A 12,900-nucleotide genomic window follows, 5' to 3' on the forward strand; every position below is an offset into this window, starting at 1 on the left:
GACAGTTAAGTTAACGTGATCTCAAGTTTTTTGCAAGCCGGGCTCTGGTTTTGGGGCACCAAGTGCGCCCTCGCGTGGTGAAGATATGCCACGTGCGCGTGTGCGCCTAGCCTATCGCCTTCGCACGTGTACCCAGGACAGGTGTAGCGTGAATTTACGTTTCTATGAAATTCGGACTCATTGGTAATACCGCGCATGCGTAAGTATGGTAATTAGGAAAGTGACCGGTCACGTGAGAGGGATTAACCAATTATAGGGAAAAGGGGTCCGATTTTCATAGGAGACGGATTTTCATGTGACACCAGTACCCCGCCTACTGCAAAACCCTGTCTTCGATGGTACATATTGCTCACGACAGGTTCCTATTATAGATGAAATGTCATACCCACACAGCTTATTAGCAAAGTTTGTTCCAGTAAATTCATAACCTACATTCCTTCTCCCGAGTTCTAACTAAAACAGAGAAATATTTCTACCAAACAGATTAATAAAATATAGTTTCTAAACAGCAACTTTTTATTCTTTTTTTTCTCCATTGTAGGTTGGATGTACGACACCACGGGTAGCTACACCATTGCCTTTGCTGTGATTGGCTTAATCCAGTTTCTACCCATAATTCTCCTCTTACTGCTACGATATTTCTGATATATTAAGTAGCAGATCACAGTGTTGTAGGAAATCTTACAGTAGATGTAAATATAAACACAATCAAACAGAAACAGAACCCGCGGAATACTTATGAAGCCACTTTACATGTACATTTATTTGTACAATGTATTTTTCAAATGGTGTATTATTCTCTTCAATTTTAATATATAACGATTTTTAATGTGTGTGAATTAAACTGCAATTCGGCCATTTGGCGGTAAAAGATTAATAAAATAAACCATTAATAATAATAATAATAAAATAATAACATTTTATTGACAAACTGTATATATTTGGTTGTATGGATTGCTGTGGAATTAAGAAAATAGTTTTCAAAGTGAATGAAAGCAAAAGTACAGTATTTCAGTGTGTTTATACTCTCAAGGAGGTTGGGGCCCACTCCTCATTCCTATACACAAGGTTGGTAAGTAAATTACTGTGGATTTTCTGATATTTTGGTATTTTTTCGTATTTTTGTCAAGTGTGCTTCAAGTTACCATCACTCCTTCCCTTATGTTGGTATTGTGGTTTTCCAGCTTTTTTGAAAATATCAAACGCTTTCCTAAAACAATTACTCATACCAGTTTATGTGAATTGAAGTGCTTTAGGCTGGCATACTCCTGGGAACCAGACCAGGGTAACTGAAGTCTGGAGCATCTGGTTAACATTCAACAAAAAGTCAGGCACCTTTCAGACCAACATTATATCATCTTCACTTTGGATTGGTGTTGGATAACTAGAAAAGTGACCTTAAAGCCTTTGGCCGTTCAAACTCGGACGGTTTTGGTACTGCATGCTGCGACTGCAACAAACACAGGTCGTATTTTACTATACCCCCGTGGACAATGCTTTGTGATTCCCTTTGTCCCTGTAATATAACACTCTCCCATAGACTAAAAACTGTATGCTGCGACTGCAACAAACACAGGTCTTGTTTTACTATACCCCCGCGGACAATGCTTTGTGTTTCCCTTTGTCACTGTAATATAACACTCTCCCATCGACTAAAAACTGTATGCTGCGACTGCAACAAACACAGGTCGTGTTTTACTATACCCCCGAGGACAATACTTTGTGTTTCCCTTTGTCCCTGTAATATAACACTCTCCCATAGACTAAGCACATAACCGTACAATCACGGACCGTTTTCAAGAAAAGACCAAATGCTCAAGGACTGAAAGGATCTTTTGTTCTCCCTTTGTGTGTCAGTCCTCGGGGGTTATGTAGTACATGTGAACAGTGACGATCGCAGACGTACCCATGACGCCCATAGAGTTTCCTAGAAGTACTGCATGCGCACTGATTGCCGTATCATATTCTGTACTCCCAGAAACAGTCGCAGTTCAGCGGACATGGTTGTTTTTTCAAGTTGACACAATTTCACGTGTATTCACAGTAATGGCCACATCCCGTCGGACACGTTGGATTCTCCTGTAGCCACTCTTGGATATGTTGTATGTGACCGCCGTGGGAACAACCTTGGCACCAGACGTACAGGCCTTTCACTGGTAAATGACTGTTGGACAAGAAAGGATGAGGCAGGGGGTAGGCCAGGGTTCAACCTTAACTTTTTTGTTCACTAGCCAGCCGGGCTACTGAAACAGACTCTTAACCCCATGCGTACGGGGAGCGGTCATGGCCACGGCCGCTAATCCTCATTGGAATGCAGTTGCCAGCTGTGGTATGCCGTGGCACACGGCTAGTGGGTAGTTCCACAGCTGCTGCTTTTGTGCAGTCCTGCTACCACACAAACGCTGTGCAGTCATGCGGGCCACTTGCTCTATGTGTGGAGGAATGTCCCCATTACACCCCGTCCTTAAGGGGTTAACTAGCCCCCAGGCATTTCTACTAGCCTGCATATTTTCTTTTATAGAGTGTCTCATGAACAACAATGTGCATACATGTAAAACGTGTGTCCTGAGGCAATCTTGTCAGTGTTTTTAGTAAACAGATCTAATAATTTAACCCTAAACAGTCAATACGATTAGACACAAATTGACACAGGTTCGCTTTCTGAATTTAATGATTCTTTCTTCCTGTCCTTTCATCTTTGCCGTAGCCCAGTAATTTTTGACTCGCCAGCCGGGCTACTTAAGGAATAGTTTGACTAGCTGCTGCTGTTTTTACTAGCATTTGGCGAGCGGGCTACCGCTAAAGTCGTACCCTGCTATGGTAGGAAAGGGGTAGGTGCGAGCAAGGAGGGCCGATGAAACTACTCTTTCAAAATATGAAACACTTTTTCATGGACTTACCAAACGGAGCAAGTGTTGGTGAGTTTTCTGCAGTTGGTGTGCTGACAGGCCCACGAGTACCGGTCCAGCTGGGCACTGCAGTGATTACACTTGGTGTACACCGTGGTGGATTGCTGTTTGAAAACAAATTCATAAATACCAAAACAGTTTACCCACTCCTGTTAGTCGAGAGCCCGTCAAGTGACCAGTTTTAAACCCTTGATTAAAGCTGTAGTCCATCATTTGCAGCCATCCGAAAAAGTAACTGGCGTAATTATTGTTGAAACACATACTTGGTTGAAAGATAGTAAGTGGACTAAACTCCCTGTGAAATCAATCTTTCTGGCAAGCTATCATTTTGAAGTAATCAACGAAAGAAGGCCTTTCCAACAGTGCGTCTTAAGACGCACCGTAGGGACGTTTTACTCGCCCAGGCCTACTGACAACTGGAAACTGGCCCTACCTGATTGATGGAGCTAACGTTGCTGTGGTTACTGAGTTTGGTAACCTCACTGGAAATACACCACAACTTGAATCTGGTCAGCAAATCTGCAAAAGTGACAGGAAAAAAAAGCAGTTGGATTTCAGAAAAAAAAGCAGTTGGATTTCAAATTTATCCGTCTTTGGGGTGTTTTTTTAAATTTTTTTATTCAGTTTGTCAAAAACAAACTCAACCGATGTCAAGGAAAATCAATCGTGCATTTTTTCTAATGAGGAAATGCTTCATCACGTTCATGATGTGACGATCTCGTTGCCTTTTACTTTCTGTGTTTAATTTTCTTTTCGATCCACGTAGACTACACCTTAAATAAATTCACAATAATGTTCTTTGTTTCAAGTTCAATGTGTTTTTAATATTCATCAACTGTTGCTTTTTTTAAATTTCAACAGCTTGTTGACTCGAGTTTGCATCTGATGTACCGCATCATCAATCTTCCTTAAAATCGGTTGAGTTTGATTTCGACATGCCTTTATTTGAGCACGAATAATTTTTAAACTCTTTTAAATATCAAACCAAAACCCGTCAGGGATAAAGTTCAGATTTCAAGCTTTAAAATAATGGCGGTATGTGTTTCCGCGCCGATGCTAGAGTCTCGCAACAAATTTGCGGGTATTTTCGGACACGCTTACAACAAAGGCACACGCCACAAAGATGGCCAAATTGCAAAGGATCTACGTCACCTTAAGAAATCAGACATGGGTAACTTACCGATGTAAGACATGAACCACTGTTCTTGGTCATCTAAGCTGATCTTATCTCGGATGCGGTCGCCGAGAACGATCAACGCTGACACCGCCATCTGAACATCTCCCTGTTACCAAAAACGATATATTTTATTATTTCATACTCGAGGGCAACAACCTGAATTGTCACTATAGTTATGGTTGGACAAAATACTAGAACACAAAATAAGGGTCACAGTTCAAACTCTCAAACTACCTGATTTGCATAAAAGGTCAACATGTCGGCAACGATGGGGGTGAACTTGACCGACAGCTGGAGGAGCGGCAGTTGCTTAGCAGCGGAGGGGTTGATCGCCGGGGCAACAAGGAGTTGGTTGCCAAGAGAGTCCGGTTCCGTGTCAATCAATGCACTGCCAACGCACAAGGAGAAGTCCGGTAATGTGATTTAGGTAGGCTAGCTTCAGCATTCTTGCAAATTTTACAATTCATTGGAATTATTGATTGATGATTTAAAATGATCTAAGCTTTGGGATGCTTCTGTACTCACATTGCAGGAGTTACGGTGTTCGGCTTGTACTGCTGAGACTGATCTGGGGACGGTGGCCTGAAACAAATTTTTAAAAATAATTTTAAAATGACCAAACCTCCGTGGCTTCATAATGCATATATGCAAAGGGTTGTTACAACAGTACTTCTGAAGTGAGTAATTTCTTGAAAAACAAAGACCCACTGCCTTATTAACAGCTTGAGTTTTTATGCACAAGCCAGTTATGAGGATGGTATTTAAGTTAGTTACAAACATGGCATGGCGAGTGTGGCATAGTGGTTAGGGTCACCAGACTGACCTGTAAGTATCAACGATCTCGTGTCGCTGCGTAAACGCCTCGTTGGGCAGCGTCCACGCATCCATAATGAGCGTGTTCAGTTCCTCGTCGTAAATCTCGTCCACCTCTCCTTCCCCGTCCACCCGGACTTGCTCCCCGAAGAAGAAATCGGCAGCCGCCGCGCCGCTGCCGTCGCGTGTGTGACGGGGTTGCAGCGTGGCGGCTGTGTGGCCGTCCAGCTCGCTGTCGCTGAGTGCTGAATCGTCATCTGTCTGCCCTGCGGCTGATTCTACCGTGTGGTTGGGGTTGTCGGTGGGTTGTGGAGTCACTGACAACTCAGGTACTGAGGGAATGGTGAAGACAGTAAACTGCATAAATCTTTAGTGACCACATGTTTATCCCCCAGACTTTTAAGCCATACAAGGGGATATTGCCATCGCGTATTCCTTCTGTGTGTCTTTGTGTGTGTGTAAACACATTGGCAATCGTGGACGTAGGACAAAAGAATGTGGGCGCAAACAATACGTCCACGATTGACCGAACGTCCAAGATCTCAAATCGTGTACAAAACCAATGAGAGCTGTCGCTAAAAAGTTAGAGTACAAACAAAGGAAAGAGGATTAGGGACAATGGGGCGTCCACGATTGCCGGCATTTACACACGTGGGTGTGTGCGTGCGAGCGTATCTATGTATGAAAGACAGAGAGTTCCATTTGGGTTAGGTTCACTGTAACTTCAGTCATCAACCTCAACCAAACTTGATATGTGGTTATGTTGTCTGGTAAAGCGATTAGACTCAGGCAACAGATCATGACCTCCAGGGTTACTCTACAGGCCTTGGTCCTAGGTAGCCCATGATTTATGTCACTGTGCTTTCTAGCGTCGTAAAAGTTATTGTTTGGTAAGTAAACGGACCCTGGCTGCCATTAGTCACATCTTTGGAGGAGAGACAGATATCGACGTCATGAATATGGTCGCTTACCTCTTTCGTTGTCGGTTTGCTTGAGGCTTTCCGGTGGTGCCGTTGTCGGTTTAGCCATGGGGTTGTCACTGTAGATCAACTTCAGCATATTCCATGTCTGGGCAACCTGAAACAACATTTGGACAAATAAACTGAAACCTGGGAAACGTTCCAAATGTGCCAACACTCACACTGGGCACACATCATCTATGGCGTTACCTGATATCGTCCCAGCTCTTGTGAAACGTTGGCGTTGTGCTCACACAACTCTGGAAACGGGCGGCCAGTGAGCTGAAACCTTTGAGCACAGGATACGAACAAGTCTGAAAACTGTAACACAGAGAAGAGTAAACAAGAAATTAGTTGTTAACCATTAGCGCCTCTACTAAAAGATTTTACATTCTACAATCATGCAGTGCTGGGGCAATTTAGGGCGGTATAGGGAGTAACAGGTATGGGGGAGGGGGAACGGGGGTTGGGGCAGGGAATGGGGGTTAGGGAGGGACATGGTTTGGGAGAGGGAACAGGGGTGGGGAGGTGTTGTGCCATTACCGTGCCCTTTTCCTGATTGTTGTGCACCAGCATGGAGCTCTCGTACGGCCTGAAGACATCCTGTACCCCGGCCGGTCCCCTGCGTCGGAAGCTCATAGGCTTGCGCGTGTTGGAGTAGTTGGTAGCCTGCTGCTGGCTCTCTGGCTGGCTGGACTTGCTCAGGACTTGGCAGATGTTGCCATAGATACTCATGGACACACCAACTGGGCTCTGCGGAAAGGTTAATAGACATGATTCAATTGAAGCATTTCCTTAAACAAAGCCACTCATCAACATCACAGTCAATTCCATACAAAAGAGTCAACCTTCTTGAGACATTTCAGTTCTTCAGGGTAGAAAACTTACCACACTTTCCGCGGGTCGCTTGGCATCCTTGAAGATGTGTTGATACAGCATGCCATCTTTACCTCCCGACATAAAGACATGGGGATCCCTCCATACCACACCTAATCAGAACAAAAGGGAGAAAAACCTGAGATTTGTGGCTAGACCCGAGGTTATGATGGCAACGAGTAAACATTATAGCGCCCTCGTCTATGATGCATGACACATTAACTGATTCGTACCAGTGGCCATGTCCTTATGCTCCTCAAACACAGCAAACGGCATGTAGGGCCTTCGGATATCCCATATGCACACCGTCTGGTCCACAACTTGGGAGCAACTGGCGATGTAGTATTTCTTCTCCGGTCGCCACTTGACGCGGGCTACCGACGCAATGCAGTATACGGTGTTCTCGACGGTCATTCCATTGTCGCTACTGTCCAATCGCCAAACCTGCAAGGATCAAACCAAAATTTGGTCACATCCCTTCTCAACAATGGATCGTTCCAGATTTGGCTGTAAGCCCCGCCCACCTTCGGTTTGTGTACGTTTTCTCAGACTGCTTGTGAATGAGTCTGACTGAGCTACTGTGGTCACCTGACCAACAGTCATGATCTGATTGGTCAATGCCGACTGTCAAGCCCCGCCCACCTTTGGTTTGTGTACATTTTCTCAGAGTGCTTGTGAATGAGTTTGACTGAGCTACTGTGGTCACCTGACCAACAGTCATGATCTGATTGGTCAATGCCGACTGTCAAGCCCCGCCCACCTTTGGTTTGTGTACATTTTCTCAGAGTGCTTGTGAATGAGTTTGACTGAGCTACTGTGGTCACCTGACCAACAGTCATGATCTGATTGGTCAATGCCGACTGTCAAGCCCCGCCCACCTTTGGTTTGTTTACATTTTCTCACAGTGCTTGTAAATGAGTCTGACTGAGCTACTGTGGTCACCTGACCAACAGTGGTAATCTGATTGGTCAATGCCCACTGTCAAGCCCCGCCCACCTTCGGTTTGTGTACATTTTCTCACAGTGCCTGTGAATGAGTTTGAATGAGCTACTGTGGTCACCTGACTAACAGTCGTGATCTGATTGGTCAATGCGCACGGTCAAGCCCCGCCCACCTTTGGTTTGTTTACGTTTTCTCACAGTGCTTGTGACCGGGCTTGACTGAGCTACTGTGGTCACCTGACTAACAGTCATGAGCTGATTGGTCAATGCGCACTGTCTGAGTGACAGGCAGGAAGGGTCCATTACCCAGAATGCACCTGGCTTACCTTGATTAGCTTATCTCGTCCACACGTCGCTATGAGGTTTCTGTCTTCAGGGTGCCAGTCCAGGGAGAAGGCGGGGCCAAGGTGGGCCACGTTGCTCAGCAGGTATTTATCAGTGCGTCGAAAATCCCACGTCTGTCCCCATCAAGTCAAAAATTAAAAATTGACTCCATGAGCTGAAGGTTTCACACATAGACTACACAGATGTCTTTAAGAACCAGAAAAGTTTTTGACTCTTTTTTTTAATCATAGCGAATTCTCAGAAAACCCACATTGCATAAAATAGTGATTGATGGCGTTAAACACAGCAATATCAAGTTTGAACTGGCCAGTCAACACTGGCATAAGCTTGGTGGTCAAGATGTAAGATAGATGCGCTAATAAATGTTGTGGGTCGGGTTTGCACAATATTTATCCTCACTGAAGCAGGGGTTCGTGGGTTAGAGTCTCATCCAAGTAAGCACCCAAGGAATTGTTTTTACCCACACGCTCTTGGGCAGCACTAAGTACACAGTGCCGATGAAATAATGTCGGTGACGGGCAAAACCACAAACTGAATTCTGAGACCGCTCTCTCCCTTTGAGGGAGTCTTTGTACCTGTATGCCACCGGTGTCTGAAGTCGCGGCAAAGTTGAAGGAGCTCTGAGGGCTAAACTGGATGTCACGCACACTGTCATTCTGTTTGCCAAAAGTTGCTTCGCACTTATTGGTTCGAAGATCCTGTCGATAAAAAAATCAATTTAAATTGCAGGGTTGTACTCAGTCAGGCAATCAGTCAGTCAGTCTATGATTCTGTAAGTCAGTCTTAGGCCAAAAAAAAAAAGTCTCCGGTTTCTGGCATGCGCGCGCGTCGCCGTAGCCATGCGCGTCGGCAAAATGAAAAAGTTTTTTTTCAATACAAGATGATGTCTCAAAACCGCCAAACTCACTGGTTTGACTGGAATCCTGCTGCTGCACAATTTTAACGTGTTTGTAGATGGGGTTATGATCGAGAATAAGCTTTATGTGGCCTCTCTGGACTCCCGTATATTTGCACTAAGTTTAGTCGGGCACCATTTGCAGTCATCAGCCGACATTTGAAGCAAAAAAAAACAGGTAAAAAAAAAAAAAAAGCCGCGTCGCCGCACCACTTTTTGGGCAAGCTCCATACCAGAAACCGGAGACTTTTTTTTTTGGCCTTATGATGCCAAAATTAATGCAAATCCTGTATGCATATCCTCAGTGTCAAAACAACACACAACAGGGTAAAAAAGTAAATCAGAGTCTGTCACAAGCCAATGTTGCCCATCGGGCTGGCGTTTATCTCCAGGTTCAGAAGCATGCCACGACTGAGAATATTTCTACTCCCACTGGATGGGATGCTAGTCCATCGCAGGTTACTCCCCAGCTAAATGCAGGTACCCATTTATACTCCTAGGTGGAGAGAGGCAAGTGGGGGTGAAGTGGCTTGCCCAAGGACACAACATATGACCAGCAGGTGGATTCGAACCCCTGACTCTCTGATCATGAGTCACGAACCCTAACCACTAGGCCACGCTCCCCACAACAGCGTGATGACTTGTGAATACTTGTAATGACTTGTGATTGACTTGTGGTTGACTTGCGATTGACTATTAAAAATTACTTGACGACTGTCCTGATAACGCCCCTCCCTCCTCCTCACTTACGAAGAATTTCATGGTCCCGTCCTGCGACCCACTCAGCAGTATGTGCCACTCTGACGGATGGAAACAAACCCTGTTCACTCCCCGGCTGTGGTCGGTGAATTCCTGCTCCAGCTTGTTGCCTTGGTGTTTCTGCAAGTTCCAGGTGCACACATGGCCGTTGGTCGCACCTGTTGCTAAGAGTTCATCTGTTTATAACAAAAGAAGAAGAATGTTACCCGAGAACCTTCACCCTACCACTTGTAAGGCCCAAAAAAAAAAAATTTGGTCTCTGGTCAGACCAAAGTTCCGGAATTGACGCGGCGACGCAGCTTTTTTTTTTTTTTTTTGCCTTTTTTTTTTTTTTTTCAAGCTTGGATTGTACAGACAAGGTGGGGTACTATTTTGCTTTTTTGGTGTCCTCATGTACATTGATGTCCTTCATAATTTGCTTTGGTGCTCTCGATTATTTGCCATGGTGCAATTTTCCATTCCTTGGTGCTCTTTGGTAAATAAAAATTGAGGAGGTGCGGCAATAGAAGGCGCTGTTGGAGCTACCGCGGAACATTTTGGGAAAAAAAAAGATTGACGTGCATGATTAAAATCGACGCGTGCACTGACCAGAGACCGACTTATTTTATTTTTGGCCTAACATGGTGCATCAGATGTTAGGGGAGTCCAAAATTTGGGACTCTCTGTGCATGAGAGTCCAAAAACTTCAGCTATAGAAAACATGCAATACAAGAAAATAGACTGTAATACATGAAACAACCAGTCCAACAACCCTTTAGTGCTGCATCAAAATCAACTGCGCCAAGAAACATCTGGTACACGGTCTCTATTTCTACACATCAGTCCTTGGTCTGCCACCAGACTACTGAAGGGTCAATCTTTTCAAACAGTTGGACTTGTACCAGTCTAGTCTTAGGCTTGAAATTGAAATCACTTGGCTACACTCTCAGGTGCAAAATGTTGAGGAAAAGTCTCCTTTAAAAATCGAATTGAGACCTCAAACTTGGTCGGTGAAATACTGAGGACCTTGTCTTTGCATCATGAAAATTTTGGAGAAGTTTGTCAGCTAAAGAGCGAGTAAAATTGGCCTGAATTTGTTCTGCATGTTTTCTCAGCACTTCCGGTCCCTGTCTGGTGTTAGGGGTGAGGTGGATTCAAATTGGAGATGTGTTTTAAAAATTTCGATAAACAATTACCAACCTTTCAGTGGATGCCATACCACATCGGAACAGCTGTATCTGAGAGTTATCCGACCCACTCGCAGATTCAGTGTCTCCCTGAAGCAGGTCTCCTCCACACTGAAGATCTTAAAAACTAGACAGTGAAGAAAAAAAATAAAGATTACTGAAAAAAATGTTTATTTCAAGTAACACCACCACATGTACATATGTTGGCGCAGAGCCGCAGATATCCAGAAACTACTGAGATTTCCTTATCTTGTTTCCAGACTCTTCTTGAAACTGAATGGTTCTTGAGTCTGGGGTGCTGAATGGTAACACAAAGCAACCGATGAAAACTTGTAGATGAAGGCATGTAGATATTTTATCAGCTGCCTTAACACCACACACACCAATTCATTGTCATTAAACAGATCAAGACAATATTCAAATGTAAAAGATTTAGTTAAAAACTGCTTCCATTTTTATTCTTTTTCAAGCTCTCAGTCAGCACCGACTATATTAGTTTTTATTTTGGGGTTTTGGGTTGGGTTTTTTTTACCTAACTTCCAATGCCTTTTTGCTAGGATGTAGCCTCAATCCTGCAAAATCCTCCAATTGGCCTCATGGAACAATAGCATATAGCCTCAATCCTGCAAATTCTTCTATTATTTCTTGAATATGGTCCTTGGAGGGGTGACCACTGCCTGAATCCTGCAAAATCCTGCGGCAGTGACTGACAATATGTTGAGGCTTGGCCAGTGACATCCAGGAGCAGTGCGGAGGATTCAAGCATAATCCAGGCCTATGTTTATGCATGGCTGAGCATAAACAACACAAGGTCCGGCCCAAGACCTTGACTAAGTGTCCCCGCATTCTACGAAATCAGTAACGCACTTTTGCCATGTAACCTCAATCCTCCAAATTCCTCCACTTTGGCAAAGACGATTTTGAAAGATTCAGGGCGGTTAGGGTTATGGGGGAGGAAAAACTTGATGTTAAATTAAAATTGACATCTCACTGATGCAAAAAAAATCCCATCATTGTCAAACACATCCTCATACCCTGTCTTCCAGCAACAACCACCTGGGAGGAATCTCGGCAGGCACTGACTGCATTGATGCTTCCTTCAACCTCCACCCCAAAGGTCGTACGACCAACAGTTCCACGCACTGTGAAGTGTGATAAAAAAAAAAATCAAAATCATCTGCTAGAATTCTGACATGTCATATGAAATTAATTTTACTTAGTTTAGTTTGCATAGCCAATCACTCTCTTGTCATAATTAAATGAATGCTTAGGCCAACTTTATTTCAAAACTTTCTCTTCTTTAATTTTTAATTTTCTATAAATAATCTTAGTCATACTAGGGCCTATATCATATGGATAGTTCAGAACATTTATGTTCCTATTAAATCGACTAAACAAATTGTTGAGGATGGAATAGTGAACACACATTAGACCCATGGTACAAAAAATTGACAGGGTGGGGAGCTCGCATGTTGGGAAAAAAATGTTGCAACCTGACACCACTTTTTTCTTCATATATCAATTAACATCTCACTAAAGGTCAGTCATTGCAAAAATGGTATTAAGACATGAATGTGGGACTGAGACATTCCCAATTTTGATGTTCTTGACCCTCCATACCATAGACTTCTTTGTACACGACTGCTGAAGTGGCGTCAGGTAGCATAATTTTTTCGTGAGTTGTAACGCCCCCCCCCCCCCCTCCTTAACCCACCCTCCCCCAACTCCTCCCCTCGACCGACCACACCAAACATTGCCAAGACAAGTTGAAAGTAAACAAATGTTCAGGTTCAACATGATGAGCAGATGGATACAGAACTGAGCAGCTCCAAACACACAAACCTCCATCTGTCACTGTTCTTGACATCTTTAATAATAACGTAACAACAATATCAACTAAAACTTAAAAGAACTGGGCCCATTTCTTAAAGAAACTTCATTGCTTTTGTGGTGCTGCCTCCCTGCTGCAAACGCAATGTTTATATCAGTCTGGTACACTTTCTCTGCAATGTAAATTGTATGCATTTCGGGTAACTTGAACAACGCCACCAGACTATAAA

The 12,900-nt window shown here is 43.9% G+C and overlaps 1 protein-coding gene across 1 annotated transcript; it reads right to left on the reverse strand.

Annotated features, from left to right (window-relative positions):
- Positions 1–493: 493 nt before the first annotated feature.
- LOC119744393 (GATOR complex protein WDR24-like) lies at positions 494–12,845 on the reverse strand. Its single transcript, XM_038220302.1, has 18 exons — positions 12,683–12,845; positions 11,875–11,982; positions 10,854–10,967; positions 9,666–9,850; positions 8,596–8,718; positions 8,002–8,133; positions 6,968–7,178; positions 6,747–6,847; positions 6,402–6,611; positions 6,069–6,179; positions 5,871–5,976; positions 4,910–5,231; positions 4,612–4,668; positions 4,321–4,474; positions 4,090–4,192; positions 3,343–3,428; positions 2,901–3,013; positions 494–2,164 (listed from the first exon to the last, which is right to left on the reverse strand). The coding sequence occupies exons 1-18, from the start codon at positions 12,705–12,707 to the stop codon at positions 2,029–2,031; spliced, it is 2,397 nt and encodes a 798-aa protein (XP_038076230.1). The 5' UTR covers positions 12,708–12,845; the 3' UTR covers positions 494–2,028.
- Between the last annotated feature and the right edge of the window lie 55 nt (positions 12,846–12,900).

The sequence above is a fragment of the Patiria miniata genome, unplaced genomic scaffold, assembly GCF_015706575.1.
Source record: "Patiria miniata isolate m_02_andy unplaced genomic scaffold, ASM1570657v1 HiC_scaffold_7, whole genome shotgun sequence".
In the NCBI taxonomy this organism is placed as follows: domain Eukaryota; kingdom Metazoa; phylum Echinodermata; class Asteroidea; order Valvatida; family Asterinidae; genus Patiria; species Patiria miniata.